At 36.9% G+C, this 22,365-nt stretch overlaps 1 protein-coding gene across 3 annotated transcripts in view; it reads left to right on the top strand.

The window, feature by feature from the left end:
- Window positions 1–22,365, top strand: part of GPHN (gephyrin) — a 626,989-nt gene that overhangs the window by 506,479 nt on the left and 98,145 nt on the right. For all 3 annotated transcript variants that reach the window (XM_028101094.2, XM_028101105.2, XM_028101100.2), the window contains one exon: window positions 793–930. In XM_028101094.2, the coding sequence (XP_027956895.1) occupies window positions 793–930 (138 nt within the window). The remainder of the gene's footprint in view (window positions 1–792; window positions 931–22,365) is intronic.

The raw sequence follows: 22,365 nt of genomic DNA, 5'->3' as shown, positions 1-22,365 counted from the left end.
AGGGTGGGGGAATTAAGAGTTTGATTTTGAACATGTTAAGTTTCAATTGCCTGTTATGCATCCAAGTGCATGTTGGATGATTTATAAGTTTGGAGATACACATTCTTATCCACCAGCTGTTTAGATGACATTTAAATCTAGAGTTGAAGGTAGAGGTTGGGATTGGAGATATAAATTAGGAGTTTTAGTGTATAGGTAATATTAATGCCATGAAGGAGAGTGAATAAGGAGTGAGTAGCTAAATAATCTTTTCCTGTGACTTTTCTTAAAAAAGAAAATTTCCTATGAACTCCTAAATAAATTCAAGTTTGAGTATTTCATTTTACTAACTAGCTCATTAAGTGTTCGATGTTTAGTATGTGGTTAAGGACATTAACTCTGAAGCCACACTACCCCGGTTTGAGTCCTGTCTGTGCTGTTACTAGCTCTGTGATTTAGGCCAAGATATATAAACCTCTCTTTCCTCATCTATAAATAAAGATAATAATAATGCCTCCCCATAAGGTTGTTGTGAAGGTTAATTAGAATAATGCCATAATGCATAGTAAGCACTCAAAAGGATTATCCAATAACATTAAATTTCACCAAGTTTTGACACATAATATAACACTGCTGGCTTGGGTTAATATTCCACCTAAGCAGGCTATATTTTGGAAGAAGGAGAAGATTTCTTACCTTGTAATGTTCATTTACAGACATATGAAAATGAGAATTGATGATATTTATAAGACATTACCACTTTGTAATCACTGTTTCAGCATCATAGTCTTAGTTAATTATCTTCCTGTTTAGGTCACAGTGCTGTTGATATCACCAAGGTGGCTAGAAGACACCGCATGTCTCCTTTTCCTCTAACGTCTATGGACAAAGCTTTCATCACAGTCCTGGAGATGACTCCGGTGCTTGGGACAGAAATCATCAACTACCGAGGTACTATTATATTTGCCCATTGTCTTTTCTTTTCATTTTTTTCCAAGTAAGATTCATATAGTATAAATACATGGTTTTCCTGAAGGAGAAGGTTATTAACCATTATCACAATCACTATCATCATTCTTTTTGCTTTTTTGCTTCTTATTTCTACTCAACTCTAAGATCAATCTTAATGGTATATAGAATAAAGCACGTATAAAGCCTCTTTTTCATAAAAAAATAAAAAGGGAAGGAAAATAATCAACCTTGTTTAGCCTGTCCGTCAAAATACCAATACCCTAGGGGCACCTGAGTGGCTCAGTCGTTAAGCGTCTGCCTTCGGCTCAGGTCATGATCCCAGGGCCCTGGGATCGAGCCCCGCATCGGGCTCCCTGCTCTGTGGGAAGCCTGCTTCTCCCTCTCCCACTCCCCCTGCTTGTGTTCCCTCTCTCGCTGTGTCTCTCTCTGTCAAATAAATAAATAAAATCTTTAAAAAAAAAAAACCAATACTCTAAACTAAAGAAAGGATTATCAGGGGCGCCTGGGTGGCACAGTTGGTTGGGTGTTCAACCTTTGGTTTCAGCTCAGGTCATGATGTCAGGGTCATGAGATCAAGCCCCGCCTCAGGCTCCATGCTCAGCAGGGAGTCTGCTTGAGATTCTCTCTCCCTCTCCCCCTCTGCTCATGCGTGCTCTCTCTCTCTCTCTCTCTCAAATAAATAAAATAGGGGCACCTGGGTGACTCAGTCAGTTAAGTGTTCAACTCTTGATTTCTGCTCAGGTCATGATCTCAGGGCCCTGGAATCAAGCCCCACATCAGGCTCTATGATCAGTGGGGAGTCTGCTTGAGGATTCTCTCTCCCTCTGCCCCTACCCCCACTGTCTCCCTCTCTCAAATAAATAAATAAATATTTTTTTAAAAAAAGACTTAAATAAAATAAGTCTTATAGAAAAAAGAAAGAAAGGGTTATCAGCACCAAGTGAGGAAAATAGTTAACTCTATGTCTGCCTGATGTCCTGTTGTCCTTTTTGTGGGAGATAATAAATGTGTCTTGTAACCATGTTTTCCTTTGTGGAAAACGTCTTTTTAAATATAAAATATCAAAACCATATTAATTTATCCATTGATCACTGAGCAACCAGTCTGACCTCTGGGATTTCTGCTTCATCCATCTTCCTGTTTTCAGTGAGAAGCATATAAGCTCTTAGGTTAAAAGCACATGGAGACCAGCCTGTGGAAAGACAATGGATAGGTAGTGTTCTCCATTGTTTTCAGTTTTTAATCAACCATTTTCTTTTCTAAAAATTCAGCATAGAAGTTTAAGTGCAATTTGAATAAAATATAGTTTCTCAATTGTTTTTGTTATACAGATAAACACAAAAGAATTGATTTTACAAATAAAAGACTTCATTCATGGATCATAAAATATTCAAACTTCAATGAAAAATAGAGAGCATCTATACCAACACCATAATTTTTCTGCTAGGAAACTCAGAGCAGCAGAAAAGGAATAGGAATAAAGCTAAGACTTACATTCTTCTTTTTACTACATGATAGTGCTCTTCTTTCAGTATTAAAATACCAAAAATAATGGTAGAAAACATAATAAGTTATGTTAAAAGGCCTATGGGGCACCTGGCTGACTCAGTCGGGGGAGCATGTGACTCTTAGGATTTCGAGTTTGAGCCCCATGTGGGGTGTAGAGATTAGGTAAGTAAATAAAACTTTTTAAAAAAAGAGTCAAAAACCAGTGAAATATTAAATGCCCAGTTCTGGCTCTTTGGTCCCCAACCCTACTTAGACAAAAGTTGTTTTTATATAGTTATATATCTTTGCCTTATATTCTTCTAGGTATGTGTATATCATTAGGCTGAAACCTTTTCTTTCATTTTTGTTTTACTCCTTATTAAAGGAAATAAAGATTTAAAAATTGGAGTGGGGAATTAGTCAGCAATTAACTATGTGATTTCAGAAAGTAATTATAATGAAATAGGTTTCTTTGTATTATTAAAAGCAAAATATTCAGATATTTTTATATCAACACCAAGACATTTTCAGAAAATATGAATATAAACTTAAGTTGGAAAAAAGTTTAAGTAATACTTATTATAAAAATAAGTTAACATCCCTGGCTTGTGATAATTTCAGGGTAGTTTTCCTTAATATCAGTCCCTTGGATGATCTCACTGTTTATGCCAAAGTCACATTTAGATAGAAATTCCAGTTCTTCTAAGGAAAAAAACAGAATTAAAATGGCCATTTTTATTTTTCTTTTAAGAAAAAAAAATGCTGGGGTGCCTGGGTGGCTCAGTCGTTAAGCGTCTGCCTTCAGCTCAGGTCATGATCCCAGGGTCCTGGGATCGAGCCCCATGTTGGGCTCCCTGCTCCGCAGGAAGCCTGCTTCTCCACTCTCCCACTCCCCCTGCTGTGTTCACTCTCTCACTGTGTCTCTTTCTGTCAAATAAATAAATAAAATCTTTAAAAAGAAAAAAAGAATGCTGGCAAATGGATTCTCTTTTCCCTTCATGTGCTTGTTTCCCCTTCATTTGTTCACTAAATCAGTTGTCACTCATAAGTAAGCAAGCTCTTCATGGATGGTTAATTTTCTTGTCAAGTATTTCCACCCATGATGATGAGAAATAATAGAGAGGTTTGCATTCAACCTTTAAGTTTAATCAAACTCAATTTTTAATGCAAAAGGGTATTATAATTAAACCTCCCAAGCTCTTTAGTTAGGTATTTAAAAAACAATACCATATATAGAAACATATTCAGTTTGTTCAACGAATATTTACTAAACATCTACTTAATGTCAGGTACTATGTTGGATCCTGGACATAAAAGGTGAATAAAATGAAACTTTTGCCCCACGGACCCCACTATAGTATAGGAGAGAGACAGATAGATAATGTGGTATTCGTCTCCTTTATTGGCTTTTGTAGGCTTGCTTTCCTTTTTCAGTTCCTTGAATGTAAACTTTCTTTAGAGTTTTCATCTTTGGCCCTTTTCAGATATTACACTTTTACTTCAGATAACCTTATGTTTCAAATATTACGTGATTTCTAGTTCTGTATCACTTCCCAGACCTTGCCTGAGCTCCAGACTCATACACCAAATGTATACCTGCTGCTAGTAAATTTAACATGACCAATACTAAACTTATCCTATATCCTCTGGAATCTATCCCTTGTTCTCCATCCCCACCGCTATTGATTTAGTTCAGATCTTTATTATTAACTTCCCAGATAATTATAATAGATTCACCCCCCCCATTAGCATCCTTCCAATCCATTCTCCAATTTGATGCCAAAGTACAGACATACCCCGGAGATATTGCAGGTGTTCCAGACACCACAATACAAAGTGAATATTGCAATAAAGCAAGTCAAATGAATTTTCAGTTTTCCACTGCATATAAAATTGTGTTTATGCTATACAAACTCTGTTAAATGTGCAGTAACATTATGTCTAAAAAAGAAAGTACATACCATAATTAAAAAATACTTTACTGGGGCACCTGGGTGGCTCAGTTGGTTGGGCATCAGCCTTCAACTCAGGTGAACCCGGGGCCCTAGGATCGAGCCCCACATCGGACTCCCTGCTCAGCGAGGAGTCTGCTTCTCCCTCTGCCCCTTCCCTACTTGTGCTCTCTCTTGTGCACTCATTCTCTCTCTAATAAATAAATAAAATCTTAAAAAAAATACCTTACTGTTCTCCTGAAGCTACTATTACACTATATGTTAACTAACTAGAATTTAAATAAACATTTTTAAAAAATACTGCTGAAAAATGCTAACCATCATTTGAGCTTTCAGTGAGTCACAGTCTTTTTGCTGGCAGAGGGTCTTGCCTCAATGTTGATGGCTGCCTACTGATCAGGGTGTTGGCTGCTGAAGGTTAGGGTGGCTGTGGCAATTTCTTAAAATAAGATAAAAATCAAGTTTACTGCATCAATGGACTCTTCTTTTCACGAACAATTTCTCTGTAGCACGTGATGCTGTTTGATAGCGTTTTACCTGCAGCACAATTTCTTTCAAAACTGGAGTCAATCCTCTCATATCCTGCACTGCTTTATCAAGTAAGTTTATGTAATATTCTAAGCCTTTGTTGTCATTTCAATAACCTTCACAGCTTCTTTACCAGGAGTAGATTCCATCTCAAGAAAGCACTTTCTTTGCTCATCCATAAGAAGCAATTCCTCATAAGGTAAAGTTTTATATAAGATTGCAGCAGTTTAGTCATATCTTCAAGTTCTACTTCTAACTCTAATTCTCTTGCTCCCTCCACCACATCTGCAGTTACGTCCTCCACTGAAGTCTCAAACCCCTCAAAGTCATCCAAAAGGGTTTGAATTAACTTCTTCCAAACTCCTGTTAATGTTAATATTTTGACCTCTTCCCACAAATCACAAATGTTCTTAGCGGCATTGAGATATGAATTCTTTCCAAAAGGTTTTCAGTTTACTTTGCCCAGTTCCATTAGAGGAATCTCTATCTATGGCAACTACAGCCTTATGAAATGTATTTCTTAAATAATAAGACTTGAAAGTCAAAATGGCTCTTTGATGCATGGGCTGCAGAATGGATGTGCTAACAGGCATTAAAACAGCATTGATTTCACTGTGCATGTCCATCAGAGTTCTTGGGTGACCAGGTGCATTGTCAGTTAGCAGTAACATTTGAAAGGAATCTTTTTTTCCTGAACAGTAGCTCATAACAGTAGGCTTAAAATATTCATGTTATTCCATGTTATAAGCCAATGTGCTCTCATCCAGGCTTTGTTGTTCCATTTATAGAGGACAGGCAGAGTAGATTTAGCATAATTCTTAAGGGACTTAGGATTTTTGGAATGGTCAATGACCACTGTCTTCCACTGAAAGTCACTAGCTGTGTTAGCCTCTAACAAGAGAGTCAGGCTGTCCTTTGAAGCTTTGAAGCCAGGCATTGACTTCTTTCTAACTATGAAAGTTCCAGATGGCATCTCCTTCCAATAGAAGGCTGTTTAGTCTACACTGGAAACCTCTTGCTTAGTGCAACCACCTTCCTTAATTATCTTAGATAGATCTTCTGGATAACTTGCTGCAGCTTCTACATCAGCACTTGCTGCTTCACCTTGCACTTTGATGTGATAGAGATGGCTTCTTTCCTTAAGCCCCATGACCAGCCTCTGCTAGCTTCAGACTTTTCTTCTGCAGCTTCCTCACCTGTCTCAGCCTTCACAGAATTGAAGAGAGTTAGGGCCTTGCTCTAGATTAGGCTTTGGCTTAAAGGAATGTTGTGACTGATTTGGTCTTCTATCCAGAACCTTCATAGTTCATTTTTATTTCTACTAGATGCACCTCTAAATATTGAATTTCATCCTTCAGTCACTGAGTAGAAAAAGTATGGGGAGTGGGGAAGGGAAAACTAAAAGGCCTTCACAGTTCTCTGAAATCCTAAATATTTTACCTGTGCAAATTCTCTGACACCTATAATTAGAGAAGCCCATAAAGGAGAGCCTGTGTTTCCTGAGAAATGTCTAGAACAACTGAATCTATGAAGCAGTTTGGAACTGTAACATCTCTAAAAAATTTTTTATGTCTGAGAAGAATCAACAGTAATTCCAGAAAACGAAGGATAAACATGTACAGAAATGCTGAAAGTGATTGCTGTCAAGGTCAGAGATATGGGGTAACTCTATGAAGGAATTTTGAGTATAATACATGAAATACTTAGAATATTACAGAAAGAGGGTAATTCAGAGATCAAGTAGTCTCTCTTACTTTAAAGATGAGGGAGTTGAAAACCAAAGAAGTGCAATAATGTTCTTAAAGTTGGACATATGGTTATGATTGAAACCTAGGATAACCTACGATTCTTGACTCCTAGTTTGCTGTTCATTCCACAACAGTACGCTACATTTCAAATCAGCATGAAAGTTATTCTAAAAACAAGTGCCTAGATGTACATGTATATGTATTATTTGTTTTAATCTGTTTGGACTGCAGATGAATTTTCTGTTGTCTCTGGTCTATTCTTTAGCATATTTATATTTTCAGCTCCTATCTGCAAGCAAGACCTTTAAGGAGCAAGTGCTCCACTGATTATAAATAAACTTCCGTTGGTTTCTTGGGAGAGGCATACCTGGAGTAACAATAGATGAAAGTATTTGTCAGACTACCATATACGATTCATCCTCTTTGCTTATAAAATGCATGACATGAATAAATTACAACTTCACATTTGGTATAGCACCAGCTACTTACTTACTGTAAGGCAGATTAAAATATTCTGGCACCACTCCCTGTAATTCCCAATCTCTTTGAGTGAACACTGGAAAAACTTGAGCTTTCAATAGAAAGAATTCTGCTTTCTTAGGACCATTATTTTAGATTACAAGCACTAAGCTTTCTTATTTAAGATTACATGACCAAAGATTTCAGCGTCTCTGACTTGGGTTCTTTGTTTTTCCACAAAGGGCTTAAACTTTAAGCTTTCCTTTTAGAACTGGTTTGAGACAGTAAAGTATCTCTTTTAGATTACTGACCATAGCAGTAGGACTTCTCCCTGTGTCTTACTTAATAGTTAGGTAACTGCCTATATTCAGGCAGTAATCTAAAGCAGAAATTCACTGCCTTCTAAAAGAAATGCAGAAGCTCCTGATTCCAAGCCATAGGAGATTATCACCAAAGTGGTTCACAAGTCAGGCTAGGAATTCATTAACTCCTCCTGACAGTTCAGAGCCTGTCAGAAAATAGAGAAAAAAGAAGTAAGGTACACTGGCAGGAGCTTATCAGACATATTCTTTGCCTTGCTTTCCTTTTTAAGTAGCTAAGAGACCTTAGGCAACCTACATAACCTTTCTGAGTATCATTTCCCTCATACATTAAAAATAGAAATAATGTCCACCCAGTAAGGTCATTATGAAGTACTATTAAAAGAAACAGTATATATAAATCAGTTTTTCACAAAGCTGTCATATTTGGAATTTAGTAACTGATTCCCTTCCCTTCCTTCTCTATGTTGGGATTCTAAGATTGTGGCCTTAGGATAAGCACTTGTAAATTACAAAGTCAAAGCTAGAATTCCTTGGCTCAGGTGCATTTGTTGGTCCATGTTAACAATCTCTGGATCCCTATGCATTTTGTTGTAATGAGATTTACATTCCACCCACCCGGGTCATTCAGGCCTGTGCTCCCTATCTCATTGGAAAATTTACCTAAAATTCCAGGGACGCCTGGGTGGCTCAGTTGGTTAGGCGTCTGTCTTCGGCTTGGGTCATGATCCCAGGGTCCTGGGATCAAGTCCCACATTGGGCTCCCTGCTCAGCGGGGAGTCTGCTTCTCCCTCTGCCTGCCACTCCCTCCCTCTGCTTGTGCTCGTTTGCTCTCGCTCTCTCTCTCTCTCTGACAAATAAATAAAGTCTTTTAAAATAAAAAAAAAAATTTACCTAAAAAACAGTTTTCACTGTTTTTCTCCTTATCTCTGGTTGAGCTTTACAAAATTAAAGCAGAGAGTTGAGACGGTTATTCAAATATTTCAAGTGAAAGCATAAATTTTTATTATCCACATTACTGCCTCCAGTTTCTACCTACAGTCCAGTAAGGTCTTCATCCAGGATGATCCTCTTTACCTGCAGATATCTCCTGGGGATTGGTCTGTGCTGGCATTTGCTGTAGGTTTTTATATCAGTGTGGCCATTTGAATTCATTCATAATTCCCTTCAGATAGTTTCATCTATTTAGTCCATAAACTTCATTACACCTCTAAAATGTGTACATCTCATTAAATTCTCCTATTCTTCTGATTACATGATTCCCTTCATATTTCTCCCTGCATTCCTCAAATATAAACATCCCTATCTATATATTTTTGATGTGTCTTTATGTGCATGTACATGTGTGTATGTGTGTGTATAATCACAATGTCTAGAGAATTATGCTGTTTTTGATATCCAAAGATTATTGATTATATTACCAATCTATTCTCTGTATCTGTGCTCTAGGTGCTTCCCCCCTCCCCAGTATTGTGGATATACCACATGTGTGCTATTATCACAATACTTACAAAACCTCTTCGTGTGGGGGAGTTATTTTTATAATTATATAATTGAGTAAAATTAACTCACATAGGAATCAGACTTAGAACATTGGCCTAATTATCCCTGTGTTGCAAGCAGGTAGATGAATCTTCCTATTTCATACTTCCTTTATGCATACCATCATATATTTCCATATATGTATCCTCTTTTCTTAAATAAAGCATATTATAAATATATCTCACTTTAAGCAATTTTGATAGAAAATAACTCATTTATTTTTTTTAAAGATTTTATTTATTTATTTGAGAGAGAGAGAGTGAGACAGATGACAGAGGGAGAGGGAGAAGCAGACTTGCTGCTGAGCAGAGAGCCTGATGCGGGGCTTGATCCCAAGACCCTGGGATCATGACCTGAGCCGAAGGCAGACACTCAACCAACTGGGCCACCCAGGCACCCAGAAAATAACTCATATTTAATCAAAAAACCTTAGAAGGAATTTTAATATGATTTTTAAAATTAATTTACATAGCTTTTATTGAATATATCTGAGGCTAAAACAAGATTCAGTATTTAAATATGATTAATTCGTAGTTTTCTGTTCTTTTTAGATACCTCATTATCTTTTCACATTTTAAATATACATGCTTTATTTGCATAATTTATTTAGCAATTTTTTTTCAGTATCTATTTTGAAGTGCCATAGTCTATATTAATACCATCAAGTTAGGATTCAGAATATAGGTAATGGAAAAATGTTTTAGTTAAGATGGAACAAAACCAGAAAATTTTTAAGAAGAAAGCATCAAAATATTTGATTCCCACAGTGATCAAAATCTGAAAGAAAGCTCTTGGGTTTTTAGAAGTGATAACTCATTTCTGTCTATTCTTAATTAATGTTATATTAGTAGAATTATGAAAATTCATGTAAATATACAAGATTTTCCAAACTATGGGGAAGAAAATTAGTACAAATGAAAAGAGACAAAACTCAAGTAGCAGGAAAAGATTTGCCATTACCAGCCAGAGAATTGTCAGGAATAAAAACTTGACAATAGCTTTTTTTTTAAGTTTGAATTTATTAATTTCTGCATTAGAGCATCCAGTGTGTAGAAGTTACCTTTTTTTTTTATTTTTTTATTAACATATAATGTATTATTTGTTTCAGGGGTACAGGTCTGTGATTCATCAGTCTTACACAATTCACAGCACTCACCATAGTACATACCCTCTCCAATGTCCATCACCCAGCCACCCCATCCCTCCCACCCCCCTCCACTCCAGCAACCTTCAGTTTGTTTCCTGAGATTAAGAGTCTCTTATGATTTGTCTCCCCCTCTGGTTTTATCTTGTTTCATTTTTTCCTCCCTTCCCCTATGATCCTCTGTCTTGTCAAATTCCTCATATCAGTGAGATCATATGATATTCGTCTTTCTCTGATTGACTTATTTCACTTAGCATAATACATTCTAGTTCCATCCACATCATTGCAAATGGCAAGATTTTTTTTTTAACATATAATGTATTATTTGTTTCAGAGGTACAGATCTGTGATTCAACAGTCTTACACAATTCACAGCACTCACCATAGCACATACCCTCCCCAACGTCTATCACCCAGCCGACCCATCCCTCCCACCCCCCATCACTCCAACAACCCTCAGTTTGTTTCCTGAGATTAAGAATTCCTCATATCAGGGCGCCTGGGTGGCTCAGTTGGTTAAGCGACTGCCTTCGGCTCAGGTCATGATCCTGGAGTCCCGGGATCGAGTCCCGCATCGGGCTCCCTGCTCAACAGGGAGTCTGCTTCTCCCTCTGACCCTCTTCCCTCTTGTGCTCTCTATCTCTCATTCTCTCTCTTTCAAATAAATAAATAAAAAATTTAAAAAAAAAAAAAGAATTCCTCATATCAGTGAGGTCATATGATACATGTCTTTCTCTGATTGACTTATTTTGCTCAGCATAACACTCTCCAGTTCTATCCACATCGTTGAAAATGGGAAGATTTCATTCCTTATGATGGCCGCATAATATTCCATTGTGTGTGTGTGTGTGTGTGTGTGTGTGTGTGTGTGTATACCACATCTTCTTTATCCATCTGTTGATGGACATCTTGACTCTTTCCACGGTTTGGCTATTGTGGACATTGCTGCTACAAACATCGGGGTGCACGTACCCCTTCGGATCCCTACATTTGTATCTTTGGGGTAAATACCCAATAGTGCAATTGCTGGATTGTATGGTAGCTCTATTTTCAACTTTTTGAAGAACCTCCATGCTATTTTCCAGAGTGGCTGCACCAGCTTGCATTCCCACCAACAGTGGAGGAGGGTTCCCCGCAAATGGCAAGATTTTGTTGTGTTTTTTTGATAGCTACATAATAATCCATTTGTGTGTGTGTGTGTGTGTGTGTGTGTGTGTGTGTATACATATACATATACCACATCGTGTTCCATTCATCTGTTGATGGACATTTAGGCTCTTTCCATAGTTTGGCTATTGTGGACATTGCTGCTATAAACATTGGGGTACATGTGCCCCTTTGGATCACTACCTTTGTATCTTCAGGGTAAATACCCAGTAGTGCAATTACTGGAACCTCCATACTGTTTTCCAGAGTGGCTGCACCAGCTTGCATTCCCACCAACAGTGTAGGAAGGTTCCCCTTTCTCTGCATCCTCACCAACATCTGTCGTTTCCTGACTTATTAATTTTAGCCATTCTGACTGGTGTGAGGTGGTAGCTCATTGAGGTTTTGATTTGGAGTTCCCTGATGCCGAGCAATGTTGAGCACTTTTTCATGTGTCTGTTGGCCATTTGGATGTCTTCTTTGGAAAAATGTCTCTTCATGTCTTCTGCCCATTTCTTGATTGGATTATTTGTTCTTTGGGTGTTGAGTTTGATAAGTTCTTTATGGATTTTGGATATATATATATATATATATATACATAGATATATATATATATATATAAGATATTTGCAAATGTCTTCTCCCGTTCTGTCGGTTGTTTTTTGGTTTTGTTGACTGTTTCCTTTGCTGTGCAAAAGCTTTTTATCTTGATGAAGTCCCAATAATTCATTTTTCCCCTTGCTTCCTTTGCCTTTGGCAATGTTTCTGGGAAGAAGTTGCTGCGGCTGAGGTCGAAGAGGTTGCTTCCTGTGTTCTCCTCAAGGATTTTGTTGGACTCCTGTCTCACATTTAGGTCTTTCATCCATTTTGAGTTTATTTTTGTGTGTGGTGTAAGGAAATGGTCCAGTTTCATTCTTCCTCATGTGGCCGTCCAATTTTCCCAACACCATTTGTTGAAGAGACTGTCTTTTTGCCATTGGACATTCTTTCCTGCTTTGTTGAAGATGAGTTGACCATAAAGTTGAGGGTCCATTTCTCGGCTCTCTATTCTGTTCCATTGATCTATGTGTCTATTTTTGTGCCAGTACCATACTGTCTTGATGATGACAGCTTTGTAATAGATCTTGAAGTCTGGAATTGTGATGCCACCAGCTTTGCTTTTCTTTTTCAATATTCCTCTAGCTATTCGGGGTCTTTTCTGGTTCCATACAAATTTTAGGATTATTTGTTCCATTTCTTTGAAAAAAGTGGGTGGTATTTTGATAGGGATTGCATTAAACATATAGATTGCTATAGGTAGCATAAACATTTTCACAATATTTGTCTTCCAATCCATGAGCATGGAACATTTTTCCATTTCTTTGTGTCTTCCTCAATTTCTTTCATGAGTATCCTATAGTTTTCTGAGTACAGATTCTTTGCCTCTTTGGTTAGATTTATTCCTAGGTATCTTACGATTTGGGGTGCAATTGTAAATGGGATCGACTCCTTAATTTCTCTTTCTTCTGTCTTGTTGTTGGTGTATAGAAATGCAATTGATTTCTGTGCATGATTTTATATCCTGCCACTTTACTGAATTCCTGTATGAGTTCTAGCAGTTTTGGGATAGAGTCTTTTGGGTTTTCCACATAAAGTATCCTATCATCTGCAAAAAGTGAGAGTTTTACCTCTTTGCTGATTCGGATGCCTTTTATTTCTTTTTGTTGTCTGATTGCTTAGACTAGGAATTATAGTACTGTGTTGAACAGCAGTGGTGATAGTGGACATCCCTGCCGTGTTCCTGACCTTAGGGAAAAAACTCTCAGTTTTTCCCCATTGAGTATGATATTCGCTGTGGGATTTTCATAGATGGCTTTTATGATATTGAGGTATGTACCTTCTATCCCTACACTGTGAAGTTTTAATCATGAAAGGATGCTGTACTTTATCAAATGCTTTTTCTGCATCTGTTGAGAGGATCATATGATTCTTGTTCTTTCTTTTATTAATGTATTGTATCACAATGATTGATTGTGGATGTTAAAGCAACCTTGCAGACCAGGAATAAATCCCACTTGGTCATGGGGAATAATCCTCTTAATATACTGTTGGATCCTATTGGCTAGTATTTTGGTGAGAATTTTTGCATCCATGTTCATTAGGGATATTGGTCTGTAGTTCTCCTTTTTGATGGGGTCTTTGTCTGGTTTTGGGATCAAAGTAATGCTGGCCTCATAAAATGAGTTTGGAAGTTTTCCTTCCATTTCTATTCTTTGAAACAGCTTCAGAAGAATAGGTATTAATTCTTCTTTAAATGTTTGGTAGAATTCCCCTGGGAAGCCATCTGGCCCTGGGCTCTTGTTTGTGGGAATATTTTTGATGACTGCTTCAATTTCCTTAGTGGTTATGGGTCTGTTCAGGTTTTCTATTTCTTCCTGGTTCAGTTTTGGTAGTTGATACGTCTCTAGGAATGCATCCATTTCTTCCAGATTATCTAATTTGCTGGCATACAGTTGCTCATAATATGTTCTTATAATTGTTTGTCTCTTTTTGTTGGTTGTGATCTCTCCTCTTTCATTCATGATTTTATTTATTTAGGTCCTTTCTCTTTCCTTTTTGATAAGTCTGGCCAGAGGTTTATCAAGAACCAGCTCCTAGTTTCGTTGATCTGTCAGCTATTGTTCTTTTGGTTTCTATTTCATTGATTTCTGCTCTGACCTCTATTATTTCTCTTTTCCTGCTGGGTTTAGGTTTTATTTGCTGTTCTCTCTCCAGCTCCTTTAGGTGCGGGGTTAGGTTGTGTATTTGAGACCTTTCTTGTTTCTTGAGAAAAGCTTGTATTGCTATATACTTTCCCCTTAGGACCACCTTTGCTGCATTCCCAAAGATTTTGAACAGTTACGTTTTTATTTTCATTTGTTTCCGTGATTTTTTTTAATTATTCTTTAATTTCCTGGTTGACCGATTCATTCTTTAATAGGATGCTCTTTAGCCTCCATGTGTTTGAGTTCTTTCCGACTTTCCTCTTGTGATTGAGTTCTAGTTTTTGTGGTCTGAAAATATGCAGGGAATGATCCCAGTCTTTTGGTATCACTTGAGAACTGATTTGTGACCCAGGATGGGATCTATTCTGGAGAACATTCCATGGGCACTAGAGAAGAATGTGTATTCTGTTCCTTTGGGATGGAATGCTCTGAATATATCTGTGAAGTCCATCTGGTCCAGTGTTTCATTTAAAGCCTTTATTTCCTTGTTGATCTTTTGCTTAGATGATCTGTCCATTTCAGTGAGGGGGATGTTAAAGTCTCCTACTATTATTGTATTATTGTCAGGGTGTTTCTTTTATTTTTGTATTAATTGGCTTATATAATTTGCTGCTCCCATGTTAAGGGCATAAATATTTAAAATTGTTAGTACTTGTTGGGTAGACCCTTGAAGTATGATGTAGTGTCCTTCCTCATCTCTTATTATAGTCTTTGGTTTAAAATCTAATGTGTCTGATATAAGGTTTGCCAGCCCAGCTTTCTTTTGATGTCCATTAGCATGGTAAATGGTTTTCTACCCCCTCACTCTAAATCTGGAGGTGTCTTTGGGTCTAAAATGAGTCTCTTGCAGACAGCATATTGATGGGTCTTTTTTTTTATCCAATCTGATACCCTATGTCTTTTGATTGGGGCATTTAGCCCATTTACATTCAGAATAACTAGTGAAAGATATGAATTTAGTGCCATTGTATTGCTTGTAAGGTGACTGTTACAGCATATTGTCTCTGTTCCTTTCTAGTCTATTACTTTTAGGCTCTATCTTTGCTTAGAGGACCCCTTTCAATATTTCTTGTAGGGCTGGTTTCGTGTTCGCAAATTCTTTTAGATTTTTTTTGTCCTGGAAGCTTTTTATCTCTCCTTCTATTTTCAGTGACAGCCTAGCTGGATATAGTATTCTTGGCTGCATATTTTTCTCATTTAGTGCTCTGAATATATCATGCCAGTCCTTTCTGGCCTGCCACGTCTCTGTGGATAGGTTGCTACCAATCTAATGTTTCTACCATTATAGGTTACTGACCTCTTGTCCTGAGCTGCTTTCAGGATTTTCTCTTTGTCTCTGAGACTCGTAAGTTTTACTATTAGATGTCAAGGTGTTGACCTATTTTTATTGATTTTGGGGAGAGTTCTCAGTGCCTTCTGGATTTTGATGCCTGTTTCCTTCCCCAAATTAGGGAAGTTCTCTTCTATAATTTGCTCCAATATACCTTCTGCCCCACTCTCTCTTTCTTCTTCTTCTGGGATCCCAATTCTAATATTGTTTCGCTTTATGGTATCGCTTATGTCTTGAATTCTCCCCTCCTCATCCAGTAGTTGTTTCTCTCTCTCTCTCTCTCTCTCTCTCTCTCTCTCTCAGCTTCTATATTCTCCATCATTTGGTGTTCTATATCACTAATTCTCTCTTCTGCCTCATTTATCCTAGCAGTTAGAGCCTCCATTTTTTATTGCATCTCATTAATAGCCTTTTTGATTTCGACTTGGTTAGATTTTAGTTCTTTTATTTCTCCAGAAAAGGGTTCTCTAGTCTCTTCTATACTTTTTCAAGCCCAGCTACTATCTTTATAATTGTCATTCTGAACTCTAGTTCTGACATCTTACTAATGTTTGTATTGATTAAGTCCCTGGCAGGTGGTACTGCCTCTTGTCCTTTTTTTTTTTTTTTTGAGGTGAGTTTTTCTGTCTTGTCATTTTATCCAGAGGGGAATAGATGAATGAAAGAACAAAATGCTAAAAAAAATGCTAAAAGGGTAACAGTGAATCCAGAAAAACATACACTAAACAAGTCAGAAGAGACCCGAAACCAGGGGGAAAAGAAAGGGGAAAAAATATATATATATGATCAGGCTGGCGAATATAACAGAGCCACACACTAGATTTTGGGTGTATTTTGGTCTATTAGAAGAAATTGCCTCCCAAATTTTTTAAAGAAAGAAAAACTATATATATATATATATATATATATATATATATATATATATATATACACAAAAATAAGGGTAAATACGATGAAGGGATGGAATATGATTGTAAAGATGAAAATTAAAAAAAGATTTTAAAAAAGGAATTGATAAGAAGTTGGTTGAAAAAAGAATGAAAAAAATTTTTAAAAAAAGAGAGAGAATGTGATCAGGCGGGAGACGAGGACATCATACACTAGATTTAGGGTGTATTTTGGTCTGTTAGAAGAAACTGTATCCCAAAATTTTAAAGAAAGAAAAACTTACATATATACAAAAAATAAGGTTAAATACAATTAAGAGATAGACTATGACTTTAAAAATGAAAAATTAAAAAAAGATTTTAAAAAAGGAATTGATAAGTTGTTGGTTGGGAAAGGAAAGAAGAAAAATTCAACTAAAAAAATAGAAAAAGAAAAAATAAAGAAAATTTTAAAAATTAACTTTGAAAGACTAAAGCATCATGGGAAAAAAAGCCATGAATTCTATGTGCTTCATTCCCCTGGCGCTGGGGTTTTGCTGTTCTCATTGTTCCAAAAACTTGGTCTTCGCTGGATGTTCTTGCTGATCTTCTGGGGTAGGGGCCCGTTGCAGTGATTTTCAAATGTCTTTGCCCCAGGCGGAATTGCACTGCCCTTGCCAGGGGCCAGGCTAAGGAATCTGCTTGGGTTTGCTCAGTAGCTTTTGTTCCCTGAAAGCTTTCCGTACAGCTTTAGAGGACAAGAATGAAAATGGTAGCCTCCCAATCTCTGGCCCTGGAGGAGCCGAGAGCTGGGGCACCACTCGTCAGTGTGCCCTTGAAGAAAAGCAGTCAGTCACTCCTGTCTCTCTGGTCTCCAGCTGCACTCTGAGCTCACCCGGCCTGTGACTGAGCATTTCTATCTCTGGAACATGACCCCATTTGGAGTCTCCAAACCCAGCAGATTGCTGCGGTGCACTCCCGTGCTGCTCCTCCTAGGTGAGGAAGGGGAGTCGCCCCAGATCTGCCACATGTTGGGTCCCTGCTGGAAGAGCAGTGGCCCAACTGTGCCGCAGATCACAGTTTATGGCAACCCTGAGCTGAGAGCCCACTCCTTGGCTCCGTCTTTGCAGCCGGCTTCCCCACTCTGATACCTGGGAGCTCTGCCACACTCAGTCACCCCCATCTTTCTGTGACCCCGAGGGTCCTGAGACCACACTGTCCCAGCAAGGGTTACACACACACACACACACACACACACACACACACACAGCCACTGGAGCTATGTCCCTCAGCAGAGCAGACTTCTTAAAGTTCCGATTTTGTGCTCTGCTGCTCTATCACTTGCCGGTAGCCAGCTAACGGAGGCTCTCTCCCCGCCGCGGTCTATCTTCCCAAATATCACCTCAGATTCACTTCTCCTCACATCCTACCTTCTAGAAAGTTGTCACTTTTCTGTTCATAGAATTGCTGCTATTCTTTTCTTCAATATCCTGTTGAGTTTGTATGTGTTCTGAATGATTTGATAACTATCTAGCTGAATTCCTGGGACCAGCAAAACTTAAGTCTCCTACTCCTCTGCCATCTTGCTCCTTCCACCAGAAGTTACCTTTTTGACTGTTTTGTCAAGTAAAGACTTTTCTCCTGGCAGGCTGTTAGCTTACCCCAAGCAGCATGGGCTATACGCCAGGGAAAACCAAATAGTCTCATTTAATTGTGAGACAAAAGCATAGGAAGAGTGTCAGCAACACAAGGATTCTCTTGTAATCAACAGTGCTTTTTGTAATGTATCTGAATGTATGTAAGAAAGAAATAGAGTTGCAATTTTAAAACTTTAATTCAGTTTTTCTGAAAACATAATTTATTTAAATGGTTAAAAATCTTGTATTTCTGTGTCTAGAAACTCCTTTCCTACAGAATCCTGATATTCTTGGTTAAATTACCAGAAGAAAAAAAGTCATCTATTAACATTTTGTTTATCATTTGGAAACAACATTGAGTGATTAATTCGGTGATACTATTGCATCCTTGAAACTATAATGCCTTACTAATTTCCTTACTTTGATTTTAGCCATATGGAAATAAACCACCAGTAATTTTTCGAGTCAGTATCACAGTTGACACTTTTGTTACTTATTCTTGCATTACGTGTAGGACCTTGATTTTATTTTTATTTTTTTTGTTAAGTTCAATTAGCCAACATATAGTACATCATTAGTTTTTGAGGTAGTGTTCAATGATTCATTAATTGTATATAACAAATTGAGGGTTGCAGAAGGGAGGGCGGTGGGGGATGGGGTAACTGGGTGATGGGCATTAAGGAGGAGCTTGATTTTGACATGTATTTTTTTCTTTTTATAAAATACTTCTTGCATATTACCTTTTCCCTTTTATTAACCATTGTAATATACTAATATAAAACCAATGTTGAAAAAGTTAATTATTTTTAGGATACTAGGATATGTAGTTCAAAATTATGGAAATTAGATTAAAAAAACTTTTTTTTCCTGTGGAGCTTTTGACATTTTATAGGATAGTGATTAAGAAATTACCAATAAAGAAAAGTTTAAATTGTTCAAACAATAGAAAGAACATTTTGTTTATTTGTACCAAATCCTGACCCCTTGGACTTAAATGTTACCCACTTGTCAGTGACACCCTATTTATTTGACCTGGGTGTGGCAAAGTGTCCATCATTAAGTACTAAAAGAAGTGAGCACTTAATCTCAATTGAAATATTTTCTATGACCTCAGGAACATTTTAGATATTTTTTAAAAATACTTCCCCTAAAAAAATTTTTTTTAGTCAAGTTAAATATTTTCTAGAGTGACACTGTTATTATTTTTAAAGCTTAATATATTATATGTAGAAATGAATATATGTAACACAGATGCAGGTTATGGTAATCAATAATAAAATAGACATCATGAAACCACAACACAACTTAAGAATTAGTTTATTACCAATTGCATTGCATATTTTTATATTGCTAAATCATGACAGTAATTTCTGGTAATCATAACACATCCATTTATTCCAAATTCTATAACTTTGCACAAAGCTTATTTTTATTTTATGACATAAGAACCATAATGTAATGCTTGCCCTTACTCATCACACTTTCAGGTAATGAGCATCCCTAGATGGAAAAATACAAATACACAACATAATGACACTTTGAACAAGCTATCTCTTTTAAAAGCATAGGGATTTTTATTGTACTATTCCATAACCATGATTTATGGAGTAACTAGAGAGTAATTAATATACCTGTTTTCATCAAAGGGATATTCACCTCTCAATCATTCACTCTTTTTCAGTTTATACATCTGAAACTTTCATATAAACGAAGACTGTAATGCATAAATGAGAACTATAATGTTGTCTAGTCTTTCAAATATACAATGAAGATGTGGAGAATAAATTGTATTAGGATAGGCTTGAGGGCATCCACCATGTTAAATATTTAGTGTCTGTTAAATAATCATGAAGTTTTCTTTAAATATGCTATGCTTCATTTTAAGGGGTTTTTTGTTTTAATGCAGTAATAATCCAAATCTGCCTGTTTCATTCATCTTTCCTCTTAATCCCTGGCCCTAGCTAATATTGTTCCTACCAATAGTTATTTGGCCTGAGTAAGTATATGTATCGAGCCTGCCTTCTCAACTGTTTTGGTGAATACAATGGATAGCTGTTAAGTCAAAAGTAGTCTTCAGTAGCCTCTCACATAGATTGGAAGGGATGATAGTTTTTAAATGTACAGTATCAATGCTGTCACAATGAACTTAAGTAAACTTTTGAGGAATTTATATTCAACAGCAAACTAATATCCATGTTTTCTATGAGGAAGCCTTAGATAGTATCTTTTCTTTTCAGCCTTCTGCTATCTACCACATTATTCCTACACTTCTGATTCATAAAACTGATAATATCTTGGTTACCCAAAGTGAGGACGAGGAATCAATTTCTTGGATCACTCAGAATTCAGAGTTTCCCCTTGACTTCTTCCAAAGCCTTCTTAGAGCTAACAACACAGGGATCTTTACAAATGTGAAATCATTTTGATAAGTGACTTTTCCCTCTTATATCTAAAAACCACTTGGGTATCCTAACATCCGACTTTAGACACAAGAAAAAAGTAATATCTGTGCCAGAATAAATGCCCAACCAAACAAATTAAATATTTTACTTTTACCATTTAGAGACTACATTTGGATTCAGTGCTTACAAATTGTACTCAACTTAATAAATAGCTCTCTATTTTGATTTCCTTCTATATATGTCCATTGTCAACCATTTGAATCTATAAAGACTCTTTCTGAAGATATTTTTTAGGCCAGTCATCCCAGTATAAAAAAGCTAGCACTCCAAAGAGTAGAGAATTTAATAACTATCATGTGGGAATCTGACTTGTATATGAATATCTTGCTGACAACATAAAAAGTCTATCACCTTTTAATGAAGCACTCTGCCACTGTCTTCTTGCAGCCTAAGTGAGCATACTACACAAAACAGTGTAAATCATCAACCAGTCTTTTCCATTCCTTTCTTCTTATCAACCTCTTGAGATTACTTAATTGTATATATGGACAAGGGTCCCCAGTGATACACAGCCCTACGTTTAAGATTTTTGATCCCCACAGAATCTAGAAATATGCATTTATTGTTATCATCTTCATCAAATTTAATACATCCTTTATTATACAGAACTTAGAGAATATTGTGTATGGGATAGGATAGAACAGAATAGACATGACCTCCTCAGATTCTGAAAGCAGGACCATAGCTTCTTGGTATACCGCCTAACTTTCTACAACTGAAATATGCTCACTGGAGACTGTGAAGAGCTATAAACTCCCACCACCAAATGTTCCTAGAAAGCATATTAACTATATATTGGGGAAACTGTCTTTTGCTTATTATAAATGGGGCTCTCACTGGATTAGAAAGACTGGGAAAAGGGAATTTTGCTCATGTTTCCCTGAAATTGTATCTTTTAGTAAGATCTTTAGCTCCCACAGCTTCAGCTTTCTCTACCAAATTATAAACTTAAAACAGTTATTACATCTAGTTGAGAAGTTACTGCTGCCTGGTTCCATTCAAGTTGAATGCTGAGCCTCTCTTTCTAAAAATCTCATGCCCAAAGTTTATTCAACACCAATACTTGGGCTCCACCTATGGGCAAAGAGAAGGGATGGTTTAACATGTAGGTACGTGTATGCAAGAATGTCCCATGTGATTTGCACCACTACTATGTACTCTTTAAGTTACCAAATAGGTCATCTGGGCAGACATCGAATCAAGGCTAATATGGACTGCTTGAAAGAGCTATCCATTGACTGTTTAGTCCTGAACCCTACTGAGAGATATGGATATAGTTGCTTGTGTAGCTGAGAGGTATATCTGACATATATTCCTTCTGTTCTCTAATATCTTCTGCCAACTGGTAGCCCGGACCATTTTTCAATCAATTGCATATTTTTCTCCCAATCCTTTCCCTTGCCCTAGGCTTTTAGACCAAAACTTGAGGTAATGATTGTTTTTTTCTTTGAAGAAACTTAATCTCTGCTGCTAACATGATTCCACATCCAAAATCAGAACTAATCCAGTAGGGAACAAATTTACCTTAAAGATAGCAACCCCTGTATTTAGCATGAGTCCAAAATAAAAAACTGGATAATTATATGTATTATTAAATTTATATTAATAACTTTAGTTAAATGTGAAGCAATTCTTTCTTTCCAGGTGAAATGTTTTATTTTTCTTTCCATGATATTTGAAGGTCTATAAAGACCAGATGGTATATGTGTGCTACAAATAATGACTGTTCTTGGTTCTTCTAAATATAGTATATGTTGAAATGAGATAAATATTCTTATTTTTTAATCTATTATCTTTGCCCTTTATTGAGATATAACTCATATGCTATATAATTCACCCACTTAAAGTATATAGTTCAAGGGTTTTTAGTAAATTCACAGATAGGTACAACCATCACCACAGTCAATTTTAGAACGTTTTCATCACCTCAAAAGAAACCCCATCCTCACTAGATGTCATCCTCTCCTATCCTCATCAGTCACCCCCATCTAGCCCTAAGTAACTACCAATGTACATTCTACTATAGGTTTACCTACTCTGAACATTTC

The sequence above is a fragment of the Eumetopias jubatus genome, unplaced genomic scaffold (genome assembly GCF_037043125.1).
Source record: "Eumetopias jubatus isolate StellerSeaLion01/CBP00866 unplaced genomic scaffold, mEumJub1_p1.0 scaffold_7, whole genome shotgun sequence".
Taxonomy (NCBI): Eukaryota; Metazoa; Chordata; class Mammalia; order Carnivora; family Otariidae; genus Eumetopias; species Eumetopias jubatus.
Note: the sequence above shows the minus strand (reverse complement) of the source record. Positions and strands in the feature narration are given on the sequence as shown.